The following is a 27,407-nucleotide window of genomic DNA, read 5'->3' on the forward strand; positions in this document are numbered from 1 at the left end:
GGCACTAAAATTTCTATAGAGATTATAGGAAGTTGGCAATTCAAATGCCCTCACTTAATACATACTATGTAATGAACTGATCATTTTTTCTGTTATTGCTACCATTTCAAAAAGGAATTTCCATGTAGTGGGCATTTAAGTAAGTGAAAACTATTCTAATTTTCTTAAAGGCCAGAAATCTAATGCAAAGTAATTTAGTCCAAATTTTGCTCAAGCCTTTTGCTAATCTATTGAGAAAATAAATAAATTTTATAAATTCAATGTTTTTTCCTGCTAAAAAAGTAATATTCAGTAACACTGAAAATATGACATCACATATTTGGTGGTATTTTTGTTCCTGATACTATAGGTAAGGAGTGGGGGAACAGTATTAACTAATGTTTTTCATCATTGCCCCCCAGGTGAGAACATTTTCAGTTGTTAGAAAGTTCAGAGAGGGCAAAAATGTTAGTTTATTCAAATATTTCCCATTGGAAGTGTACTTCAATTATGCCATAATGAAAATCATGTTCTTTAGCCATAAATTATCCAGAGAAAATCAGTATTTTATTATTAGTCTGATGACTTGTTTATTGTTTCTTGAAATTTCCCTAAAATCAGGTGATATTTGCAAATATTTTAGTTTAACCAATTCTTTTTCATTTAAAACTCAATTATACCAATTCAGCTATCCAGATGGAAGTATCAACACACTACATGTCACGACCAGAGCAAAACTAAAATTCAGATCACTCCTCTCCCATTCCAGAAGCACAAAAAAAGCTTATAAATATTCTGCATATGCCATTGGGCACAGATTTGTACCTTCGAGGTTTCAGCTGTAACTCAAGTTTGGTTAACTTTCAACCCAGCACTTTATTCATCCTTTGCCCTCTTCTCCCGTCTTTTTCACTTCCTTAGTTGTCTGTTTATAGCCCATGCCATTTACTAGACAACAGACCTCAGGAAACTCAAAAATCATGATTTATTATCTGTACATGTCTCGCCTTAAGGAAAGCTCAAATAGCTACTAAAAAAATGCTAAAATTGGCTGGGTGCAGTGGCTCATGCCTGTAAGCCCAGCACTTTGGAAGGCCCAGGTGGGCAGATCACAAGGTCAGGAGTTCAAGACCTGCCTGGCCAAGATGGTGAAACCCCATCTCTACTAAAATTACAAAAATTACCTGGACATGGTGGCAGGTACCTGTAATCCCAGCTACTTCGGAGGCTGAGGCAGAGAATTGTTTACACCTGGGAGGCAGAGGTTGCAGTGAGCCAAGATCACAGCATTGCACTCCAGCCTGGGCAACAGAGTAAGATTTAAAAAAAAAAAAAAAAGCTAAAATTGTATCTCACAGTCAAAATTTGTCAATTTTTTAAAGGAAGTTCAAAAGTTTCCTGTATTTTTCCTATTTTCAGATTCAAAAACCCAATATTTAAATATGTCCATATTCCATCTTCATTGTGTTGGGTCTTTGAAAAACGTTATAACAGTAATTTTCCCTGTTCAGAGGGAAATCAGAATTACAGCTTCTATGTTACACGAAAAGGACCTACCATGAGTAGAAAGGTGGGAGTGTTCAGAAGCTCAGTGTCAGCTACAAATTCAAACACTCTTAATGTATTTATACTACATCAGGTTAACAAAAACAAAAACAAGTCACATCGTTTGTGACCAAACCCTGTTGATAACAAACAAGTGGGTATAATATTGCTCTCTAATGATCTAGATTTAGTCCAATAACGTGGGTTTCTCTAACATATTTCAGCCACTGTAACTGTCACACCACATCAGAAGTGACAATTTAGCACCAGCAGCAGCTGCTGAAGTGTTCTCTCTGCACTCCCCAGGAACCATTGCTTTCCTTCTGCCTTTTTCAGGCCTCACTCTAATTCTAGTGCAGGATATTTTTCTGCTCATTTCACAGTACCTTCCCATTACTGCCTCCCTTGCTCTTTGTCTTAATGTCTCCTATGGGTGTTCTTGTCCGACAGAAATCTAGAAATTCAGGCAGCAAAGCGGACACTTGGGCATTAAATGGCCAAACAGAGTTAGTGAAATACAAGATTTCTGGTCCCAGCTGCAGTCTCTGAAGACTCGGACTCTCTCATCTTTCAACCAAAGGTTTGTTTTTCTGTCTGGTTATAGGCCCTTTCATCAGAATACAGAAGTTACATTTCTCCTATGTGGCACTCAGAAGTCATAGCTATATATATCCACGACAGGCAAAACCCCAGTGAGTATATGTTCTTCTAAACTATCTGAAACCACTTCTAACATAGAAATCAACCTTCAAGGAAGGAGAATCTACCTGACAACATTTCTATTTAGAACACAATTTCAGGTCCAGCTTCATTTATTTAGTCATTTTATAATGTTGTTTCCATCAGATTAAAAATTCAGATGCACAGATCCTAATGACATTATTTCCGCATTATGTCAAAAACCTAAAGGAAATGTTAAGGATTCCCCTGGCCTATTCCCACTCCTTTGTTTAGATCCCATACATTATTCTTATAAGCAGTTAACTAGCACATTTAAAGAACAACTATATTATTATTTCACGTAAAACCTCATAGGTCTTGAAATAGGCTGTAATCCTGTTTGTAACCATCCCCCCACTCTTGTCCCTGCCCAAACTGAATTATAATTCTAAAGTTTCTACACCAATCTACTTTTTTTTTCTTTTTAGGTATTGCTAAAGCTGGAGAACTGTTGCCAATCTTACTTTGGAAAATAATTCTATTTCTCCTAGTTTCTGTAAACTGTCCTCATGTATTCTTAATTTTCAAACATTTTAGATGAGCTTGTAGTGTTCATAACCAACAACAGATACCTGCTGTAGGTTAATTTGGTTAATGCAGAGTGAATTTTAGATTCTTTCTCTTAGACTGCCCATACATCTGTCTGTTACTTAACAATGCAAGAAATGATTTAGTAAAGTTAATGATCCATTGGGAAGGCAAAAGTAAATTCATATAATGAAGCATCTAGGACTCTTCTCTGTGCATGTAAAACAGCATTTTAATGAGCTAAATGAGTTTGAATATTTAAACTCTGAATAACCCTTACTATTTGTTATCCAAATTTAAAGCAATATTTCATATGTAATCCATAATCTTAGAGGCTGGTTTTCAATGGCTGCTTTCTACCTATGAAGTATAAAAAATGTTCCTCAAAAACACACATGATAGAACAGGCTTAATGTAAATATCAGAAGAAACATAAAAGGAATATATGAAAGGATGACTTTGTGAGAATAAGAAATAGTACTAATATTACTATTTTTGGAGTAGATTATGGAGAAACTAAGAGAGCTTCTGTTTACATTCTATAAACAATGTACTAAACAGATTCCTCCCTTCATGGTGAAAAATAATTGCTGAAAATAAGGAGGTCAGTAGGTCTAAATACAGGTAGATTATAGCATCCTCTGACATTTTAAAGTGATTTCAGAGAAAATATAATGTTTTATCTATCACATTAGAATTAAAGGAACTATTCATAAACAAAGAATTGTAGACTCTTCTCAACTGTCTGATAAATTCTCAACCAGAGCAGGGATTCCCTGACAACATCACTGACATGATTTTCTATCTTCTGCTATAAACATTTTTGGGAGAAGAAATGTGTTCCAACATATTCCACCAAATTTGTCCTTCCTTTAACTTTCACCCAGTGTTGAAGATGTTGTAATGGAATATAAGTCTGCACTCTGCCACAAAGCAACTATTTAAATGTATAAAATAACTAATATCATCTAGTATCAAGTCTTCCAATTTTAGATTATCACTCAATGTCTTCAACTATTCCTCAATGAAAATGGCTCCAGAACATCTTAACATCTTTAATGGCTCTTTACAAACTCCAGTTAATAGTCTCTAGAGTGAGACTCAGAATTGGAACACCAAGAATCCATGTGGGGTCTGACCAGTAAAAAACAATTAGAAATTATTAAGTATCTGGAATCCTACATGTACGGGTTTAGTCAAAGATTGCATTCACTTCAGTTTAGTAGTCTAGGCGTAATGTTGTTCTGTGAGTTTCTCTCTTAATAAAACACTTAGATCATTTTCATCTAATGTCTGGTAAATAACAATTTTTTAAAATTTTAACCTTTTATTTTTCCTATGAGTGCTTTTTTTGTGATTTGGTATTTTTTCTTAATCCTTTCTTTCTGATGACAGTGGACATCTATTATTTGTATCTCCATGTTTTTACATCCTGTAATTCTATATTGCTAGATACTAGAGGCAACCACACCTCATTCTCCTCCCAACTGCTATGGTTTAAATTGTTTTATTCCCTCCAATATTCACATGCTGAAAACTTAATCACCAACACAACATTGTTGGAAGGTGTGTCCTAATGAGATGTGTTTTTATTATGTGGGCAGAGCCCTCATTAAAGGATTAATGCTGTAAGAAAAGGGCTTGTGGAAAGGGTTCCCCCACTTTTGCTATGTGACAACACAACATTCCTTCTTTCCCGTCAATGGAACAATAAGAAGCCATCTTGGAACCAGAGACAGAGCCAACTGGCATTTTGATCTTGGACTTTCCAGCCTCCAGAACTCTAAAACAATAAATGGCTGTTCTTTATGAATTACGGAGTCTGTGGTATTATGTTATAATAGCACAAACAGATACCCTCCAATCATGCCTCTAGTTGGAGTAAGTAATAAATTGGTTGAGTCAGGAGATGGCATTAATCCAACCAAGGCCCTTTCGGTTTTAAATTTTGAGCCAAAGAGATTATCTTCTTCTCTAGAGATGAAACAATGAGATGTGAGATGCAGGAACTCTTAGCAGTAGGCTGGGAAAAAAAAACTGAGACAGTTAGCCCGGGAAAAGAAAGCCAATATGTAATGAAAAGTAAAAACAACTTAGGCCGTTTTCAAGATTCCGGTTCCAATTATTCCTGAAGCTTAGCTATACCCTTAGGTTGTCCATGGGTACATGAGCTAATAAATTCATTTAAAGAAAAAAAAACCCACAACAACAACAACAAAAAAACACTTTTCTAGCAAAACAAGTAGTGACTTGCATATACATTTTACTGTCTATGGTTTTTAATTATTCCTCTTTCTCAACTTGATGTCTTGTATTATCTATTGTTACTATAATAAATTATCATCAACTTAGTGGCTTAAATAATACAAATTTATTATTTTACAGTCCTATAGGTTAGTAACTGATGTGGGTCCCACTAGCTAAAACCAGTGTTGTCAACTGCACTCCTTCCTGGAGACTCTGGGAAAGAATCTGATTCCTTGTCTTCTCTGGCTTCTAGAGGCCATCTGTGTTCCTTAGTTCATTATTCCCTTCCTCCATCTTCAAATTCAGTAATGTTGGATCTCTGACCATTCTTATGTAGTTACGTGTCCCTCTAACCCTGATCTTATTTGGAAAGGTTGTTGTAAGGACTCTCGTGATTGAATTGGACCCACCTGGATAATCCAGAATAATCTCCTCATCTCGATGTCCTTAATTTTAAGCACATATGCAAAGTCTCTTTTGCCACGCAAAGTAACATATTCATAGGTTCTGGGAATTTAGGTATATAAATATTTGAGTGAGGGGGGAATTATTCTGCCAGCCACTAAGAAACAAAGACGACATTTCATTTCTCATTTCATTTCTCATTATTCAGTTCAGTAATAAAAAATGTTAAATAGGAGAAGCCAAAGATACCTTTCAAAATAATAACAACACGTTAATCAACATTATTTGGAAACCATTGTATTATATATCAAATGACTCTTTCAAAATTGTTTTTCTGGGAAGAAAATTTCTGCTGGTTTTATCTTTTTCTAAAGATGCTTTTGGAGATCCTTACTGGATTTCCCCAGCTATCATCAGAATGCAATCTCTGAGATGTAGAAATAAAAGTATTTCCATATCCATATACTTGAAGCCTAAGGCTGCTATTATTTCTAAGCATAGAGAGTGAACACAGCATCTCTTTGTTTTACTAATTGCTTTGTTTCCCTAAGCTGCAAGTACAACATCTGCCAGACCAGAATGCACTCCTTCCACACACCAAAGAACCACGGCTGGATAAACGACCTACACATCATGGTGTAAGGGCAAGAGCTTTGCAGGCAGCCAGAAGGCAGTTTTCAAGAGGCAAAGACTTCAAGTGGAAATGAAGCTGAATCACCCTCCAAAATCTTTAGAGTGGTTATGGAGTTGTTGATTCTGTAATGATTTCATAGTGTCTGCAATTTTATTGATTTTGTTTTTCAATAGAACTGTTAAAGATTACGATTCTAAGATAAGCAGAATGTGGGCAGATGCTCACAATCTCACTCACTGTTCTGCCAAGATATTTTTACATCTTTCTGCACATAAAACAAAATGAAGACATGTGCTATAGATGCATGCTACCAGTAATCCCCCATCCCCATAAGAAGGGAGTTTACTCTATGTTAATATCCTGGATGAGGTATTAAATTTTACTTAGAAAAAAATTAACAGAACTTCTAAAATAAAAGGGGTTTGCTTCCAAGGCAGTTTATGAAATATTCTTAATTACCCAAACCCATTGAAAAGGCAATTTGGGTCATCATTTCCAAATGTCATCTCTGTTATTTCCACTTCAGTATTAAACTTCATGCCACATCAGAATATAAAATGCTGCAACAGCTTACGCACTGTTGATGTTCATTCATCTACTGCACATCAGAAAAGCTCATTGCAAATATGGCATGAAAGAAAGAAAAGTAAGCAAAACACACTCAGAAAAGACTTGAAACAAACTGCCTCAAGGAACACACTCCAGAGGAAAGATTGCAAAACCATAGCCTTACCTTGGGAGACTTGGGCAGGTCCACCTTCCTTTCTTCTGCTAAGGTTAGCAGGGTTAACTTTGTTTCCTCTACTGAAGGGTGTTTGGGAGGGCGAGGTGGGGGGTGTGAGGCTGAGCTTTCATATCTCCGCATCATGTAATACTGCTCTTCAGTGATCTCTTCTACCAGAGTCCTGACTAGAAATGGTCCTGCATCCCTAGAGAAATTACTAACTAACTGAACAGTCATATTCAAGCGACCCACAGGAATTTCCCAGCACTCCGTGGGGTTGGCAAAGTCACTTATGAGTAGGTAAGAGTCTGTGATGTCTTCCTCCAACTGCAGTCCTGGTGTGGCAGCCAACACATCCTCTTCAATGGAAAGATCCCTGACAGACACCTTCACATTGAAGGGCAAGCGGAACTGTTTACAGAGCTCAGAAATCGGGTACTGTTTCTTATCATGAATCACCTCTACAAAACCTCCTTCCATGTACAAAGGGAGCAGTGCTGCCTCATAGGACTTTTTGAGGATTTTTTCACAGGCCAGAACATTCACTACTTTTTTTATTCCCTCACAGAGGACTTCAGTTGTCTCTGAGTGATGCACCAGAAACTGGTCCCCAACAGATACAGATGACAGCTTGTTATGAGGGGAATGAAAGGCTTTGGTGGCCACCACGTGAAGAGGCTCCTTTTCACTCTTAGCGATCTCTAGGTCATAGGCCGTTGGGAACTCCCTCGGTCGCCGCTTGAACTTGCCTTTATAGCTAGTGGGGATCAAGAAGTGTCTTTTAGGAAAATTGCTTCTAATTTCTGAAGCTAAGATTCTTGATGCCTGGTACTTTTTGTGGATCACAATTGTTTTCCCAGGCTGTAAAATGCTTTGGGGCAGGTGATTTCCTTGAGGTGCTTCTATGACTTCAGTTACTATGGGGAACTCTTTACTGGTCATTTCAAAAAGATCTTCTGTTGATAACAGCTGAAGAAACCAGTTAGCATCATAAGAATCAGTGATGTCTTTGACTTCGACATCTAGACTGGGGAGGATGCGGACTATATCCTTTCGAACTGAAAAGAAAACAAAATCACTATGGTATTTTGTACTTCAAAATGTTTGCTGCAAGATACTTTCCTGATGACATAAATAAACTTATTTTACAAAATAAAGAACTCAGATGATCATCATATATCATTTCTTATGTGTGATTTTCCTTTTTTCAAATTTTAAGATGAAAGAGATTGAATATAAAACCAACACTCATAAGCCCATACTCAGTTTAAGAAGTGGACATTAGCCAGTACCTTGGAGCTCTAGGGAACTTCCTCAGAATCACATCCTCACTTCTACTGACATACAATCACTCTCCTGATTCTCATGCTAAATATTCCTGTGTTTATATTTATACTTTTATCATTCATAACATACATGAATATAGCTATGTGTGTGAATATGTATGTAAATGTGTTCATAAATTTTATACGAAGGTTTATAAATTATTAGGTCATTTTAAGTCACATTCTTGAGGGCCAGACTTTATATATCAAATTATCATAGAAGAAAGTTTTGACCCAAAACATACATTCTTTATACCAAATCTTATCCTGTGAGATGAAACAATATTGCAAAATCATGAGATACAAGCTACTTGAGATTAATATGTGAAAATAAATACCAAGATGCAGTATTTTTCCAATGTCAAAATTATTTCTTTCTCCACTGGTGTTATATTATACCTACCTAGCAAAGGAGTGGTGCAGAGTGGGTCACAATCAGAGGAGCCATTCAGGAGCCCTACGTATGCTGGTGGGTGCTCAGCAATGTATTAATTGCCTCATGCGTCACTGGGGTTAATGGATATCTGTATTTTTTCCAACTACCCACTGTCTCATGAGTCTTCCTTTGAGACTGCAGAGATGCTTAGAATATTGTCCTGCATTTATTTACCTGTTCCTCATACACTACCCAACATAGTATCATTATAAATGGTCCTGAATAAACTTACGTATTGGCCAGGAACTGTATCTCATTCCTATAATCCCAGCATTTTGGGAGGCTCAGGTGAGAGGACTGCTTCAGCCCAGGAGTTCAAGGCTAGCCTGGGCAATATAGTGAGACCTTGTTTCTGTACAAAAATTAGAAAAAAATTAGCTGAACCTGGTGGCATGTCCCAGCTACTCAGGAGACTGAGGTGGGAATATCACTTGACTCTGAGAAGCAAAGGTTGCAGTGAGTCATGATCACACCCACTGCATTTCAGCTTGGGTGACAGAGTGAGACCCTGTCTCAAAACATAAAAATAAAAAAAAAATAAAGTTATGTGTTAATTTTAACAGGGTATTATAATAGTCTATATTTTCTTGATAACTTACTAACATAAATTTTACAGCATTTTCATGATATGGCATTGATTTTTAATATCTCCAGCCACCCTTCTGTCATTTTTTTCTTCCTTCCATGCTTTTGAAAATGAACAATTTGGAAGATTTGGAAGACAGAATATCCTCTTATAAAACATTACATATATATTACTTTTCATATTATTAACTGCATCAAAAAACCTGTGTGATTTATGTAATATTATTTATATACCCTGCGTAATTATAGAGTTTCTGAAGATGCAGCAATGAAAAAGTATTATCTTCTTGTAAAAAAACAAAAAATCAGTGGTTGCCTATAGACTGAAGGTCTGCAAAATTGTAAAGATTTTTAATATTTAGAAAAAAAAGGAGGGTTTAAAGAGCACTTCTTACATTAATAAGTTATTTTATAAAGTTTAGCACACACTAACTTTTGACATTATACCTACTGGCTTCTCTGAACCTCAAGGTAAGTTTAGAAACTAAAATTCTGGTTGTTTGACTCAAAATGAGCTAGGTTTAAGAATCCTAGAGCTAGCTCTAGATAGGCTCATGCTATTCCTCAAGTCTAGGGAACAGCTAGAGATTAGTAGAATAGATGCCATCAAGGACTTCCTGAGAACTCAGAACATCAGTTTCAATGCAAGCTAGATCCCAATCTTTCTTTGTACATGGTGGGTGCTGTGGGCTAGGAATAGCTTTAATGCATTGAAGGAAGGCATTGCTGCTGGAGAAAGTCTACGGGCCATGTTATCTAAACTCTTAATTTTTTTGTATTCAATTACTGACCTATCTTCAATACTTTTGTGCCTAAATCCACTGAAATAATGTTAGCCTATCTTATTTTACTTAAGTTCTCAGCAGCATTTGACAAAGTAGATTAGACTCCCTCCTCTTTGATACATTTTTCTCACTTATTTTCCTCTTATCTCACTTGTGATTCTTCTCAGTTTTGCTGGTTTCTTCTCCCTATACACCACCCACCCCTCACACACACCTTTTAGGGTGTCTTGGTTCTCTTTTTCCCTCTATCTACACTCACGCCTACTCTGATCTTAAATGGTCTCATGTCTTTAAATATCATCTTTATGCTGATGACTACCCAAAGTATAGCTCTAGCCAAAACATCTTCCTGAATGCTGTATGTCTACTTCAGATCTCCACTTGGACATCTAATAGATGTCTCAAAATTAACATGCTTAAACTGAAATCTAATCTTCCCCCAAAACCTAAGCTACATGCTGTTTTCCCAAACTCAGCTATTGGAAACTCTTTTCTTTCAGTGCAGTCCATAAATCTCAGGGACATCCTTAGCTTTTCTCTTTTTTAACACCTGACATCTCTTACATCAGGACTATCCTGATCTGAGCCATATTATCTCTTGCCTGGCTTGTTGCAATGGCTTTCTAACCAGTATCCTTGCAGTCAAATCTCAATAGGGAAGCCAAATATTATTTTTAGATGCTAAATAAATTATGTCTGTCTTCTGTTTATAAGCCTACAGTGTCACTCCTTTCACTCAATATAAAAACCAAAGTCTTTACCTGGCCCCTGGCACCACCTGGGTCTCATCTGCTACTCCTTTGTCTCACTCTAACTCCCCACTGTCTCCCGGACCTCCTCATTGTCAGTCAGATCTTTGCACAGTCTGTTTCCTCTGCCTGTTACATTCTTCAGCCAGATATGTTCACAGCCAACTTCTCTTTTTCTTCAAGACTGCTTAAATATCATCTTGGCAGTGAGATCTACTCTAAATGCTCTATTTAAAATTGCAAGCTTCTCTTCCATTTGCCCTTTTCTGTTTCTCTATTTCATATCACCCTTCACCTTCTATCATTCCATATCACTTGCTTATTTATATTATGATCATTTTCTATTGTTTGTTTCCCTAAACTGAAACATATGCCTTCCCAGAGGCAGTAGTCTTTCATTGTTTTCTTCATCAATGTCTAGAATGTCTAGAATGGCTCCTGGCACATAGTAGATACTCAATAAATGAATTAATGAATAAAAAATAATTGCCAGAACAAAGTACATGAGTGAGTACTAAAGGAAGCAAATCAGTAAATAAATTCTATATAAAATTTCACTGTAGTAAAAAAGTTTTCAATGTTAAAATTCCTGCTACTATTCATAGCAGCTATTGTATATTTTATTTAAGACATGTCTCTTAAGGTTACAGTTTAACTTAATCAATGGCCTGTTCAATGCAGTAAATACTTGTTTTTAATGTCTTCATTACAATAGAGAGATTGAAGTATAAATAGATGAGCAAAGTAAAATACTTTCATCCAAGTTTTTTAATTAAAAAGATTAGGCAAAATCATGATGTATATGCCTAAAGAGAAGATTCAGTACAAGGAAATAGCACAAGCAGTGAAAATCAACAATTCTTCTTAGATTCACCAGAGAATTGAGGTCACAGGGCAAACCACAACCCCAAAAACTAGACAGGTAGGCGAATACAAACAGTCATAGCTCACTGGGGGCAAAAACCACTGCTGGAGCCAGCATCTGGAAGAATACAAGGGTAACTGGGGACCAACAGTAGAATCGTTTAAGAGAGAAAACTCCCAGGGTAGGGGGAGCATGTTTAGGAGGACCTCCCACACTTTTCTGAGTCTTACTTTCAGGGGCCCATCCAGGTTCTCGGGATGAAGATGAAAAAAATTTCCTTGTGCTTCTGGCAGGGTGAGAGAAGAAGCAACCATTCTGAAATATATCCAGACCATTCTGTTCTCCTTTAAAAATGCCTGTCCTCAAGGAAAACTATTTTAGCACAGCCCAACCAACTTGTGCTTTACCAGATCCTAACTGTTATGGGGGAAGGGAATTACCCAACCAAACCACCTCTAATATTCTATGTAGGGAAAAAGCAATACCCAACTCCAACCTCCTCTGTACTTCCACATAAAGGAAGGGAAATACCCAACTCAAGCCTCCACTAGCCATTCTGTCTCTCCCAAAGCGTACAAAAAAGCTGAGAAACACTTGTGAAGGTCACAGCCTAGAGACACAGGCTCACTAATAACTGAAACCTAATCATAAAATTATAGAAATCCCCCCTCCATACCATAGGACCACATCAACAGTGCTACTGTATAATAACAGGAAACTACGACTCAAAGAAAGGCATTTAAGACTGTATCTAAGAAGGAGTCTCTAGAGACTAAAGTCAATAGGGCAGACAAAAGCAAGAGCACTACACGACAATGTAGTCTCTGACACCTACCATTATAGTAAACTATAAACACAGCCTAACTTCTAGATAGATAAACAGAAAATATCACATTAAAAGACAATTTATCAGTTTCTTTTAACCGAAACATCATGTCTGGCTTTCAAAAAAAAAAATCTGCAACATATATTATAAGGCAAAAAAGCACACTCTGAAGAGACAAATCAAGCATCAAAGCCAGATTCAGATATAGCACATATTTGGGAATTATCAGACCAGGAACTTAAAATTTAATAATAACGCTAAGGAGTATAATGGAAAAACGGGACAACATGCAGGGAAAGACGGGTGATGTAAGCAGAGAAATGGAAACTCTAGGGGAAAACCGAAAGGCAATGATAGAAATTGAAAACACAAGGCCAGGCACGGTGGCTCATGCCTGTAATCCCAGGACTTTGGGAGGCTGAGGCAGGCGGATCACGAAGTCAGGAGATTGAGACCATCCTGACTAACATAGTGAAACCCTGTCTCTAATAAAAATACAAAAAATTAACCTGGCATGGAGGCATGTGCCTGTAGTTCCAGGTGCTACAAAGGCTGAGGCAGGAGAATCGCCTGAACCCGGGAGGCAGAGGTTGGAGTGATGTGAGATCATGCCACTGCACTCTAGCCTGGGTGGCACAGCGAGACTCTGTCGAAAGAAAGAAAGGAGAGAGAGAGAGAGAGAGAGAGAGAGAGAAATTAAAAACACAGAAACAGAAATAAAGTCTTTAGTGGGTTTCTAATTATACTGGACACTGCTGAGGAAAGTATCAATGGGCTTGAATATATGTCAATTAAAAACTTCCCAAACCAAAAAGAAAGAGAAACGAAAAAACAACAGAACATAATATAATACCCAAGAAATGTGAGACAACTGCAGAAGATGTAACATGTATGTCCTGGGTATACCAGAAGGAGGATACAGTGGTCATGAAACAGAAGAAATATTTGCAGTAACCAGACTGAGAATTTTCCAAAATTAATGCAGTTTCAAAACACTGAGCAGGATAAATGCAAAAAAAAAAAACAACAACAACAACAACAAAAAAAAAACTACATTGAAGAGTATCATAATCAGACTTCATCAAATCAAAGACAAAGCAAAAACTTGAACCAGAGCGATAAAAACACCTTACCAACAGAGGAAAAAGGAAGAGATTTACAATGGGCTTTTCTTTGGAAACCATGTAAGCAAGAAGAGAATAGAGGGACAAATTTAAAGAGTTGGAAAAAACCCACCAACCTAGAATTCTGTATCCAGTGAAATCATCCTTCAAAAGTAAAGGAGAAATAAAGACTTACTAATATGAGTAACAATTCAGGGGATTTGTCACCAGTTCACCTGCCTTGTAAGATGAAGAATTTTTAAATTCTTCAGGGAAAAGAAAAATGATAAAGGTCAGAAATTCAGATGTACACACAGAAAGGACGAGTGCTGGAGAAGAAATAATTGAAGGCAAAATAAAATGTTTTATTTTTCTTATTCTTAATTGATCTAACAGAAAGCAGTCTGTTAAAAATAATAATTGTAGCAATAGTTTGGATGATTATAGCTCATAGATAAGTGAAATGAATGACAGTACTGTTTTAAGAGACAGGAGGGAGGAATGATGAATACTTTCATATAAGGTAACTGCAGTACTCATGAAGTTATTTGTGTTATTTGAAAGTGACATATATTAGTTGTAAATATATATTACAAACTCTAGAGTAACAACTAAAAATGTTTTTTACAGTATAATTTATATGCTAAGAGAAAAGAGAAAGTGGAATCATATAAAAGCCTCAATTAAAACTACAGTAGGCAGGCAAAGAAGGGGAAAAATAGCACATTTAATTTGAGGATGAGGATAAAGACATTTTATGAAAGGCATGGCCACAACACGAGACTTTAAGAATGAAAAGAAATTACAGGCGAAGATAGAATAGGAGAGGGTATAATCCAGATGGCAAGGACACCATGATCAATGATAAGAAGGGAACTTGAGAATTGTTAGTAATTAACAAGATATCCAGCATCTCAGGATTTTAAATTAGAGCACAGGGACTGGACAGGAGACTCACTGAAAGAAACACCATGAAAATGAATTGACACTTTGAATGCCAGGCTGAGGAATGTATAACTACTTCAGGAGGAAATCCAAAATATTTCAGATCAAGAAAGATGAAATTACAATTAGCAATTTGGCAGATTATCTGATAAATCAACGGGAGGGGAGACTGAAACCAGGGAGTCTACCTTTCTTTCTATACTAAGTGCCATGAAGCCCATAGACATACAATTTACTGGCAACTCAGTCAGCCTCATTACTTTTGCATGAACTTTGAATTTTTATATTATTCTCTCATGTCTGTTAAAACAAAATGAAACCTTTATTATATACTGTTCTGTTGATTTTTGCATATGTTTTAAGTTTTCCGTAGTCAAAAGTTAAAATAAAAACTCATTATTTGCTTAAGGTTACCTAGAATTTGGCAATGACATCCTCAAGTTTTTAAACTGAAATAGGTTTCATTAATTTTTATGGCAAATATTATATCTACAAATCTCTCCTAGAGAAAGATAAAGACACCAACACTTATAGTGTTGCTCTCTTATAAAACAAAAAGTTGCATGTTTTTACAGAAATATTATAAAATATAAGACAGGAAAAACAATTAGAATCTTTTACAGATTTATAAAATTTTAGATTACCATTGCTTATGTTGCGGTATATATAGCTCTAATCGTGTGTGTGTGTGTGTGTGTCTGTGTGCGTGTGTGTGAGAGAGAGAGAGAGAATTTTTTTAAAGAAGCATTTGTTATTTTGCAATTGGGAAAATGGAATTTTCTCCCCCAAAAAAGACCAAACAGTACAAGCTAAATTAGAAAATGTCATTTTCCAAAAAAGTTCTTTTTGACTCTAAAATGATAGATAAGAAGGCAACACCTGAGAGCATGAGAATGAGAAACATTCCTGGAGGTTTATATTACAAGTTTTTCTGTTCCAAACTAAACCGAAGTGAAAACGTTTTGTACTTATCAAACTTTAGTTTAGACTTCCCAGAATTTCTTTCTGAGTGAACATGAATTATCCTTGCTGGGTATGTTTTCTTGCTATCCAAAGCAAGCTCCTGTGAAAAACAATTTCCATTCCATTTTTTTCTGAAAGGGTAACAGGTTACTTCTGTATGTTGCTGAGTAGTTTCACTAAGTTCTTTCCAGAAAAGTCCCTTCACAGGGTGAATGCTAATCATAATGTGGTGCTTTTCTATATTCCCCACTGTAACAACCCTCTTAACTAAGTTTGAATTTCGGGGATGCCACTAAAATTGCCTTTAAAGAGAAAATAAAGAGTTACCCTTAAACTTGGTTGGTGATGGGCAACATATGTTTCCTTGGATATTTAATATTCAATTCTAGAATACTCTTGGTCTCAACTCACGAAGTGAGAACCAAACCTTTGTGATTGGACCTAAATTAGTACAGAGATGGAAATCCGCTGAGACACTCTTATTCAAGACTTGAAGACAAGAGGATTGTTTCTACATATTTTTCTCCAAAGAAATTTTATAAATCCTAGCGCTACAGTTTCTCCCAACTTCTAGTTCCTCCTATATTATTATTTAATGATAATAACCTGTATATTTGTTAGACATTTTTACTGTCTAATCTTTGTCATTTACTTTCTGAGACTACAGTTGTTTTTCTCAAAAGTATGAACTTCATCTTCATCTCTCATCCACTCAATGAACTGTTTAGTTACATATTTGCATTGCATTCCAATCTTTATTATAGGGCAATTATTAGGTTTACTAATAATTTCTGAGCTCTGCCTTGTTCCAGACTTTTAAATTAAAATTTGCTTTACAGTTCATTCATTTGATCTCAATTTTCTTTATGGATATTCTGTGAATTAATTTTTAAAATTTATTTAACTTCATTTCAACTTAAGAGAAGCTATACTATGAATTTCTATTTTCTTAGCTGGTTCTCCTCTGGTTCATCTCTTGTCCATATTTCTAAACAAAGAGAGCCTTTTGAATGGTTCTGTAACTTTTGTATTAGAAAAAATTATCATAAACCTCACTGAGAAATTGAGAGTTATTTAAAATGAATACACTTGCATTTTATATGAGTTTATTCGTAACACTACTTTGCCTTTTACATTTTAATTTAGTCCATAAAATCTAAGAAAAGCAAATAAACACTTTTTTAGATACTTTTAACATGTATTCCATTGATGTTTGTAATGGTTAGTTTTACATATCAACTTGATTAGGCTATATTACCTAGTTATTTAATCAAACAGTAACCTAGGTGAGGCTGTGAAGGTATTTCGTACATGCAGCTGTCATCTACACTCAGTTGACTTTAAAGGATGTTACCCTCCATGATTCAGGTGGGCCCTGACTAATCAGTTGGAGGTCTTAAGAGCAAAAACTGAGATTTCCCAGAGAAAAGGAAATTCTGCCTCAAGACTGCAGCATTAACTCATGCCTGAGTTTTGAGCCTCTGCAGCTTGTCCTACAGGTTTAGATCTTATCAACTCCCATACTCGCACGAACCAATTCCTTAAAATAAATAACACTGTATATATTAATGTATAATTAGGTATATTTAGCACACATATATATTCTGTTTCTCTGGAAAATCCTGATAAGGCATTAATAGTTGGTAATGTAAAAATAAATATATACCTAATACAAAATAGGTACCTTTCTCTGCTTGCTGCATGATATTTCTATTAGCAATAAGACTGTACCCTAAAGGAACAAAATGAAATAGGAGCTGACTAGAGTATCCACTGGTTCTAAACATCACGTCATAGTATTTTCATGGACACATTATGAAAAGCATCACTAACAAAAATTGAACCTGTTATACAAATACAGATGATATAAACTTTGGTACCATGAAGTTCATATTTTCCTTAGCTATTGAACCCATAAATATGTCATCATAATAAATCAAATCTGGATATGGTTAGTGAGAAAACCCCCTTGTTACCTAAAGAGGAGCTTTGTACTGTGAAACATAAATATACATGCATAAACAATGTGTTAGTCGCTTAATTCATTCTTTCATTCACTTGATTTACTGAATGCTTATGGAACATTTACTCTATCTCAAGCACTGAGAAAATACAAATACATACATAAGAAATTAATGTGATATTTTTATAAATTACTGAAAATTGCATTTTACTAAATATATTAAATTTATAAATTATACTTGTTATCATTTAGCAGGAGTAGCAACCAGTCATTTCAGAGATTATAATAGATCCAGGCAAAACTCTGGGCTAGAACTAATTTAATTAGGTAGTGAGATTTATGGCTAAAATTATACCTTTTCAATCCTTTCTCCCATCAAATTTACCACAGGGGTAAAAAGTCAAAAAAGGAAGTTTTTTTAAAAAAAGTTCAATGAATCTAAAAGATATCTGCAATCCTTAATCTAAATGAAGACAGAAATCAGAGGGAAGAATGATAAATGACTTGACAGAATAGAAAAAGAAATGCCTATGCACCTGAGGAGGCAAAATCCAAAGAAAAGCGAACCATTGTTGTCCCATGAGACCGCCAAAGACAGAATTTGGAGACATAAGGCTCCTGGAAAGCAAAGTGAAGCCAGGGGCCTAAAAACACAGGGATTATTCAGATGTCTGAAAAATGGTTAAACCCAGGTCTCCACTCTACTTTAGGGAAGATAGGTGACCACCCCTTCCACCTCTCTCTCTGCAGCAAAAAGTATATACAGGATCTCAGAACCTCAGAAACCAGACATAGGTGAGCAGGAGGGAAGCGTGGGACTGAAAGTGAAGTAGTTAATTATAAATCTGTAAGTAGGAGTGGTGAGATTGTTAGCTCCGTCCCCACTTAGCTCCAAGTCTCATAATCCCCAGAAGACACCACGAAGATTCTTCTCAGGTGAAACTGAACTCAAAAAGGAAAGACTCACAAAACCTACATTTGAGGACCGCTGCAGTGAAAAAGCTGGCATGATAATATCTAAAATTCATAAACATAGAGCTTATATAGAAACAGTGCCTTACTTGTACATTTTTGTTTCAACTGACCCCTGTAAATATGAACATACGACAAGAAATCACAAAGCATTTGATAAAAACATTTAACAAGAAATGATACACCAAAACTTTAAAATAAAAAAAATAAAATAAATAAAAAAAGCCCAAAAGGAGGGAGATAAAATGCAGTGAACTATTGAAAACTTAAAAAAACTATCTAAAATATTTTTAGTAGAGATGGGGTTTCACCGTGTTAGCCAGGATAGTCTCGATTTCCCGACCTCGTGATCCGCCTGCCTCGGCCTCCCAAAGTGCTGGGATTATAGGCATGAGTCACCGGGTGGCGGGCGCCTGTAGTCCCAGCTACTTGGGAGGCTGAGGCAGGAAAATGGCGTGAACCTGGGAGGCGGAGCTTGCAGTGAGCCGAGATCGCGCCACTGCACTCCAGCCTGAGCGACAGAGGGAGACTCCGTCCAAAAAAAAAAAAAATTATCTAAAATATTCTCAGAGAGACAAAATGTTGTATTTTAAAAACAAGAACAGAGTAAAATATGTACAATGATGGAAGAAATAACTCTTGGAAATTAAAAATATAACTAAAATTAAAAATTCATTAAAACAGTTGGAAATGTAGTTAAGAAAATTTTCCCTGAAGATAAACAAAAGACAAAAAGATATAAAATAGAAAAAGAAAAAAGGCCCTAGAAGATCGGTATGGGAATTTCAGTATGAGATTTGAAATTAAAGACAGAGAGAAGAGAAAATATAATTGAGCGGACATTATGAGAGAAATTATTCCAGACATAAAGCACCTAAATATTCAGATTCAAAACTGTCATCACAAAGAAAGAACAGACCCACCAGAAGTCACATTACTGTGAAACTTCAGAATACCACATATAATCTCTCCAAGACGATATGGGATAGTGGAAGATAAGGGAGTAAAGTTCTCAAAATTCTGAGGGGAATTTATTTTCAACTTGGAATTCTGTAAGTAGCCAAACTATCAGTCTTTTATGTGTATAGAATATTTTTCAAACATTCAGGCTTTCTAAATATTTGATATTCCATGCACCGTTCTCAGGAAGCAAGTGAAGGTTGGTCTCCATCAAAATCGGAAGAAAGTCAAGAAGGAGTTAGTTATTTGATTTCAGAAACAGTTAGTCAACAGAAACACAAGTCAACAGTCAATCACCAGGATGATTTTAAATGGAATTCCCAGGACAGCACCTGTGCAGTTGGTCTCAAGAATAAGCAATTCCAATTGGAACATGAGAATGAAGAGTTACAAAGGAATACATTCAGGAAAACAAATTAATAGAAAAGGTAGCCTTCCTGACAGTTTGGGCTCTTTGGAAAATTACACTGAGTGGCCTTTTTTTATAGAGTTGAAGAATGCTCTAAGACTTAGGATAAAATTGAAGAAAATCAAGCAAAGAAAACGATAAGGTCATCATCACAGAAAAACAGTGATGGAGAAATGGAATTATACTCATTATACACCACTTGGTTGAGCAGTGAATTGTCACAATAATGAAAATATTAATGTTTAGCCATAACTTGTACTGAAAATATACAGAAGGGGAAGTAAGAATATAAGAGAATTAAGTCTTCATTGTCATATGTGAAAGTCAATAGTTACTATCTTAAAGTTGATGACTTGAAAAAGAGCAATATTCCTTTATTATTTAGAAGTGTGCCAGAAAGTAGAGGAAAAATATTTAAAGGCACTACCTCAGAAGAACAGAATATGAGGAAAATTTGGCCCTCGTGTCAAGGGCACAAAGTTTTGCTGATAATGTTGTCATAATTCCTTTTACTGTTTGACTTTTTTGACTTTGATAAACATTAAAATTATTTTAAAAAATTAAATGAGAGAAAGAAGAAGTCTTAGTATTCTAAAGACCAAAGTGTTATTTTTCTGCTATTCACATATCACTGATTATACAATATGCAGACACAACCTTTCTGATACCACTTTTCACTTGTGTGATTTCAGCTCTCTGCTCATAAAATGAATTAACTTTTTTCATATCTGGGCTAAAACCATTCCCCCCAAATTTTACAGGTATTGAGGTTTTTTCATAAAAGAAAGTTATACAACTCTGAAATTTTCACTTAGGGAAGAAATAATTATCAATCTATATGTCAAAACACGACACTATTTTAAAAGTTTTAATGGTCAAGACCTCTCTCTTTCAGAGGCAAATTTAAATAGCTCACTCAATTTTTTCATTTGCAAATATTATGTATTCCCTTTAATATGCTAATATGAATTTCATCTTCCTGAGAAAGGCACAATACACATCGTGAAGTGACTTATATAAGACTAGTAGTTTGAAGTTTGCACTGTTATGTGTATCTATTTTCCGAAGAAGGATAATTTTTTCTAAATCATTAAATGTGTGATGAGGGTTAGGGACTTTCAAATCTATAACAGATTTTGGCCAAGTTTCCAGAAACAAATACTTTATTTAAACACTTTTATTTTTTATGAAACTCAAAATTTCACATTAATAATAAAAAACTAGCAATAAGAGTTGAATATCTTATATTTTCTCTTATCTCTACATATGTTATGTTCTCTTTTCAGCAAATCAGTATTTCATGGCTCCCTGTAGTTCTCACTATTTTTCATCTTGCTCTTTCCCCTAAGGTTTCTGTAAAACTTCGAATTCCCTGCTCACATCTACTCTTTTGCTTGTCACTTTGGAAAGGAAGCATTCTAGCCAAGAAGGGTTTGGACTGACACTCAAGGCCTGTGGAAAGCAATTTAGTAACATTCCTTGACCTCAAGGAAAGTTTGAATCTTCAAGTTAAGAAAGAATCATGTAAAACAAAACCACAATGGATTCAAAACATGATCTATATTTTATATTCAGGGCAAAAATGCCTACAACAATAAAAATATTTTAAATTAGGTATTTGTGATAAGACACCCATCCTCTATTTCCAGGAAATATTCTGCAGTCAATACACATGCAATCCAGTCTCATGCAGTTTTTGTGCTGAAATTGCTATACAATAAGAACTAATGTTTAAAATAATCCCTATGAAATTAAATATCCAGTATAATTAAAATGAGAATTTAGTTTAAATAGCGTTAAATAATGGGAATTAGACTAAAACAATTTGTAAACAGTATTATTTCAACCAAGGGCTTTCTTCTGGGTCTTGGTTAACATAAATTCACAGTTAAGTCCTACCTAAACAAATACGTTAATATCCCCTGATCTTCTGATGATGACATTCAATAGACTGCACTTCCATCCAGTGCATCAAGACAAGAAGCTGGGAAGAAGTTTGGCGTCTTTCTCCTTCCAACAGACCTTCACATTTTGCTCATTGTACTTCTTAAATACCCATAAAGCCCAACTATGATTCTCTGTCTTTCCCACTGTTGTCTCTGTTGTATAAATTTCCTGTACCCTGGCACTCAACTGGCCTCACTACTCTCCTCTGTTCTTGTCTTTCCCTGCTTAAAGCCTTTTACTGATTTGCCCTTATGACACATTTTAGCCTCTTAGTATATACTTCAAGACCCTCCATGATTGATTCCACTCCCCATTGCATGTGTTCATATTTGTTTCAACCTGCCCTCTCCGTTTTTTTCTCACACCAGCTACACTAGTGCTCCCATCCCTTTCTCATCTGCTGCCCCCATACCACTGCTTGTCCACTTAATGACAAGGTTGGAATTCTCCAACCTTGTCCCCTTCTTCTTTGCCTGATTACCTCCTATGCATCTTTTGAGCCTTCATTTAAATGCCATTTCTGCAGAGTAGGCTTTCTTGCTTCCTAATTTAATAAATGTTGTAATCACTTTATCGATGTGCTGCTTAGGTTGTAGGTTTACCCTCATTTGTAACTATGCAATAGGCAGGAGATGCCAATAGCTTTAGAAAGTAACACATTTTAAAATGGGAAAACACTGTTATTGATAAAAATCAAAGAAATCTCAATTACTCATCTCAACTGAACATTTAGGGATCGCTAACAGAACATTAATGTGGGGTCTACAATTTGCCGTTGCCTCAATTTTTTGTAATACTAAAAATACTCATTTTTAGCATTCATTAAGTGGAATTCCTTGCCTATACCTTCAGTTCAACTTGAATTGATTAATTTCTGATTAAATATTTGTTTGTGACAGAATTTAGGAACAATTCTAATACTTGCCAAAAGATTCATATTGATTTTTCAATAATTGTATGTGGCCAATAGTATTAATGAGTCCAGAGAAAAATATATTTTTTAAAAGATACCTAAGGAGGACATTTTGAACAAATGTTTTTACATACTGTTTTTTGTTCTCAAGTGTATAGTATAATAGTACCTTAATAAAACCTTAATTTCTCTCTCAACACTACTTTAAAAGGTAGGCAAAAGAGTATCACCATTTTCTTTGCATAAACAGGGAGTCTAAATGGTGCACTGAAAACCAACACCTATTAAGTTACTGACCCAGAATTAGAATCTAGGACTCCAAGTTCAGAACTCTTTATTATCCATCCTACTCATGTGTCATAATCCTGAAAACTCAAGGTATTAACACCTTTGAAGTAACAATGCTCTCTCCAGATATTCCTATTTCAAAATGCAAATAATTCTATGAAGATTGCATATTAAAACACGCTGGGCCGGGCGTGGTGGCTCACACCTGTAATCCCAGCACTTTGGGAGGCTGAGGTGGGTCAATCACAAGGTCAAGAGATCGAGACCATCCTGGTTAACATGGTGAAACCCTATCTCTACTAAAAATACAAAAAAATTAGCTGAACGTGGTGGCGGGCACCTGTAGTCCCAGCTACTTGGGAGGCTGAGGCAGGAGAATCACTGCACTCCAGCCTGGCAACAAAGCGAGACTCCGTCACAAAAAAAAAAAAAAAAACCCACCATGCCTATATGTGAATTAATTTATCATATCATTTTCCCTTAAGACAGAGAAGCTCTGGGATAGTAGAGATTTATAGTCAATAATGGATGGATGGAACAAAAAAAACAAGACTGTCAGAAAAATAGAAGTAAGAGATGCATTAAGGAAACTTTCCATATTTACTCTTTTGTTGACCACCTCCATACAAGAAAGCCTCATTCTCACTAAATATGTTCTATCTTTTAAAAGTAGCTCTTTTCTAGTCATATTTAACTGGCAGTAACAAAAATAAATTAGTAGTTTGATCTGTCTGTTCCTGATAGTTATAGCACCTCACATGTGAATAGTACCGTACAATTTACAATATACTTGTATATTCATTATTCAATTTGATCCTTGGAATGGATATATGGTTTGCTTATTGGTCGATGAGGAATCTAACTCTCAGAGGCTTAATAGTTGAAATAAAGACAGACTCTCATTTTTCAGCCTTTAAAACCTTTCTTTCCCAAACTCCACAATGTTCATGCTCATAGAACACCTTTCTCAGTGGATACTCACATTTCATCACACCTTGAATTTCATAAACAGGCTTGAGAATCAGGGTACCATAAAAGTCTTTAGGAAACAGATTCGTTGAGTCCCACTTATTTGAAAAATCTGTAAGTTTTACAGTTCTTGTTCTGTTCTTAGGAATCTTCCATTCAACAATCTCCTTTAAAGTATAAATACGTTCATCTTCACATTCGTAGAATTTTCCTTCTTGTGACAAAGGCAAATTAAATGAGTGATTTTGATGATTCCTTACTACTGTACAGCTCACCATTATTTCTCCATCAATCTCTTCAACTGAGTTGAGCATGATTTGCTCACCCTGCTCTATGATGAAGTTCTCTAGTTTTATATCCTTCTGATGATAGAAGCAAGGATGCCCTAGTCTACTTGGTCCAATATGAATGGTCCTTGTGATTTCTTCCATAGTAAGGTACGGAGTTTTATCAGCCATGATCTTAAAAAGACCTAAGAACAGAATTATGTGAATTAAAAAGAGACTTCTTACAATGAAAATTCTCACAAGAAAATCGCAATGACAGAGTTATAACACAAATACTGTGTACATTTTTAAAGTGATGCCTTTTTAAAGATAAAAGATGCTTGTTTTTATCCAGAGTTCTTCTAGGTAAAATTATGAAGTATTGCTTTTAGATCACTAGATCATTAGACCAGACAATACAAATGGAGATAAGGGGAAAATACCTTGAAATAGAAAAGACCCTATTCTTGGAAATGGGAAATCTGGATGACACTGGCTCTGTTCCAACTACTTTGTGATCTCAAGCAAGACATCTTACTTCTCAGTCAGATTTTAATTTTTTTATTTTTAAAATGAGAAGATTGGATTTGGTCAGCTTTTTTATGAATATATGCTCTAGACACACTAAAATTAAAAGATATTCCCAAAGGGATGGATTTGTAGTCATATTAATGATTTAAAAACTATATATCTGGGCCTGTAATCCCAGCACTTTGGGAGGGTGAGGTGAGAGGATCACTTGAGGCCAGGAGTTTGAGACCAACCTCGGCAACATGGCAAATCCCCATCTCTACAAAAAATACAAAAATTAGCTGGGCATAGTGGCATGCACCTTTAGTCCCAGTTACTTGGGAGGCTGAGGTGAGAGGATTGGTTGAGCTTGGGAGGTAGAGGTTGTAGGGAGCCACGATCACTCCACTGCACTCCAGCCTAGGCAACAGAGTGAGACTCTGTCTCTCAAAAAATAAAATAAAATAAAATAAAATAAAGCTATATAGCTTGGACTAGATAGATAGCAGTGATGGTTGCACAATATTCCAAATGTACTTAAAGCCACTAAACTGTACACTTTAAAATGGTAAAGTTCATGTTATGTGTATTTTACCACAATGAAAAGTATCTGCACAGGTCCGAATAATGTAAGACTTCTTAGAAACTTTAAATACACTGTGACTCTCAAGAGAAGAATATGAGATGCAGAATTTCCCAAATTTCTTTGATTATAAAACCCTTGTAGAAAACACACATTAATAAATCACAACATACTACATCACAGAACCCTCCTTGAAAACACGAGGCTCTGTAGTTGTTCTGGACTGACTGCTCTTGACTATATTTCAATTGTTCTTCTCATTTTCTCTCATTACTTCTCTAATTTTTCCATTAGAAAATTGCACTATTTTCACTATTTCATTGATATCTATTTCACCAATTTCAATATTTAAAAAGTTATCTCTATCAGGATAACCAACTACTACAATAAAATTTTACTGCTTAAGATATAGCTTTTTGTATAATGTATGTCTAAGTGGTTCCATTTGATTTATTTTATTTTTATTTTATGGGCACATCTGCTTTGTATCACTTTCAGAAATGCATTTATTGAATAGATTTTAATAAATTCCAGAGAAAATGAGAACAAAGCAGAAATTAGTTAATTGCTTTCTTAACCAAAAGTAATTAAGAATATTGTATACTAGCATGCTCTAAGATAGTATATTTTTAAAAACTTAGTAAAATTATATAGCTTCAAAAAATCTTTTATTATTTCATCAACAAGTGTATTCCAATGAAATTCATCTATATATCAAATCATTTTTAGCCAGATTATAGTATCATTTTTGTATATTTTTGGTTACTGTTCAAAGATTATTTTAATCCGTTATTTTTGAAGTCGTTTTTACTCATACAAACAAAAGGAATTTTGGTGATTTTTAGACATAAACTTCCTGAAAAACTGTGACTGATGGAATCTTGGCAGGAATGAGCAAGGTAGCAAATGCAACCTATCCTAAAAACTTAGAAATGGAACAGTGTTCATTCACTGCATGGTATGCTTGACTGAAGTAAGGGAAAGACACATTTACTTTGAAGGAATTTCTCATTTTATTACATCTTGTATCAGGGAGAATTCAATAAAATAGTGTTCTTGAATTCACCACAGTAAATGAATTTGTGTGTGTGTCTGTGTCTGAGTGTGTTTAATCTCATTTGTCTGTGTGTGAAGATTTATTTCTAAGAGTCCACAATCATTATCAGGGTATAGAAAATTCAGCAGTTATTGTGAAATAAGTTTTAAAAAAATACTTACCTAAAATCTCATAAAGGATAGAGACACATAGTTTTATTTTTGTCCTAGCTGTATCGATGACATAAGTCACAGAGAATTAATTTGGCGTCATCTTTCTTGGGGAATAGAGCTCACCTAAGGTAATAACACACCTAAAATATTATGAAGTAGGAAAAGACTAAAACCCTAAGGGCCACCATTATTTCAGTTAATCACGCTATTCAGAGCTGTCTTGCTGGATGTTTCTATTGCAAGAAAAATGTGTCTGTGAATCTGTGTGCTTTTCCTTAAAAGATGATGAAGTACACAGTTTAGCATATTAAAGTGGCACAATATAGGAAAAATATTTGATTAACTTATCTCTTCATATACTATTGCAGCCAATCCAAGTAATTCTTTTTAATAACAGCCATTGAAAGCCATAAAACTAGGGCATGTTGTTGTTGTTGTCTTAATATGATGCCATATTGGAACTTCAGTTTCACAATGAAGAAAGTTAAATAAAAAGTTAAATAAAAAGCACCATTGGGACTTATTAGATCTAAATGTGACCCATTTTTTTTTCATTTTTTTTCTCAAAGTGTACAATAGTTTTATACTGGGAAAAATATGCTTTGTTATTCTTCCAAATAAAGACAAGACACATTCTAAGAGTTAAGTAATCAAGTTATTAAAATAAGCCAACATGCAACCTTTATAAAACAAGTTAACAGATGAAAATAGATGTCTATTTCCACCTTGGATTGTCAAATCTCTCTCTCTTTTTTTTTTTTTTTTTTTTTTTTTGTTGAGATGGAGTCTTGCTCTGTCTCCCAGGCTAGAGTGCAATGGCACGATCTCAGCTCACTGCAACCTCCACCTCCCGGGTTCAAGCGATTCTTCTGCCTCAGCCTCCCGAGTAGTTGGGATTACAGGTGTGCACCACCATACCCAGTTAATTTTTGTATTTTTAATAGAGACAGGGTTTAGCCATGTTGGCCAGGCTGGTCTTGAACTCCTGACCTCAGGTAATCTGCCCACCTCAGCCTCCCAAAGTGCTGGGATTACAGGTGTGAGCCACTGCACC

The 27,407-nt window shown here is 35.4% G+C and overlaps 1 protein-coding gene across 10 annotated transcripts in view; it reads right to left on the reverse strand.

The window, feature by feature from the left end:
• Positions 1 to 27,407, reverse strand: part of LOC105465581 (thymocyte selection associated) — a 235,823-nt gene that overhangs the window by 119,248 nt on the left and 89,168 nt on the right. For 8 of the 10 annotated variants that reach the window (XR_011623350.1, XM_011714061.3, XM_071096421.1 and 5 more), the window contains 2 exons: positions 23,799 to 24,257; positions 6,792 to 7,840 (listed from right to left, as the gene is read on the reverse strand). Coding sequence is in view for 9 of the 10 variants with exons in the window: in XM_011714061.3 (XP_011712363.1) it covers positions 6,792 to 7,840; positions 23,799 to 24,257 (1,508 nt within the window). In the remaining variant the exon portion in view is untranslated. Of the gene's footprint in view, positions 1 to 1,163; positions 1,281 to 6,791; positions 7,841 to 23,798; positions 24,258 to 27,407 lie in introns of all 10 variants that reach the window. The other 2 variants (XM_071096422.1, XM_011714069.3) reach the window with 2 other exon arrangements.

This window comes from Macaca nemestrina, chromosome 5 (assembly GCF_043159975.1).
Source record: "Macaca nemestrina isolate mMacNem1 chromosome 5, mMacNem.hap1, whole genome shotgun sequence".
Taxonomy (NCBI): domain Eukaryota; kingdom Metazoa; phylum Chordata; class Mammalia; order Primates; family Cercopithecidae; genus Macaca; species Macaca nemestrina.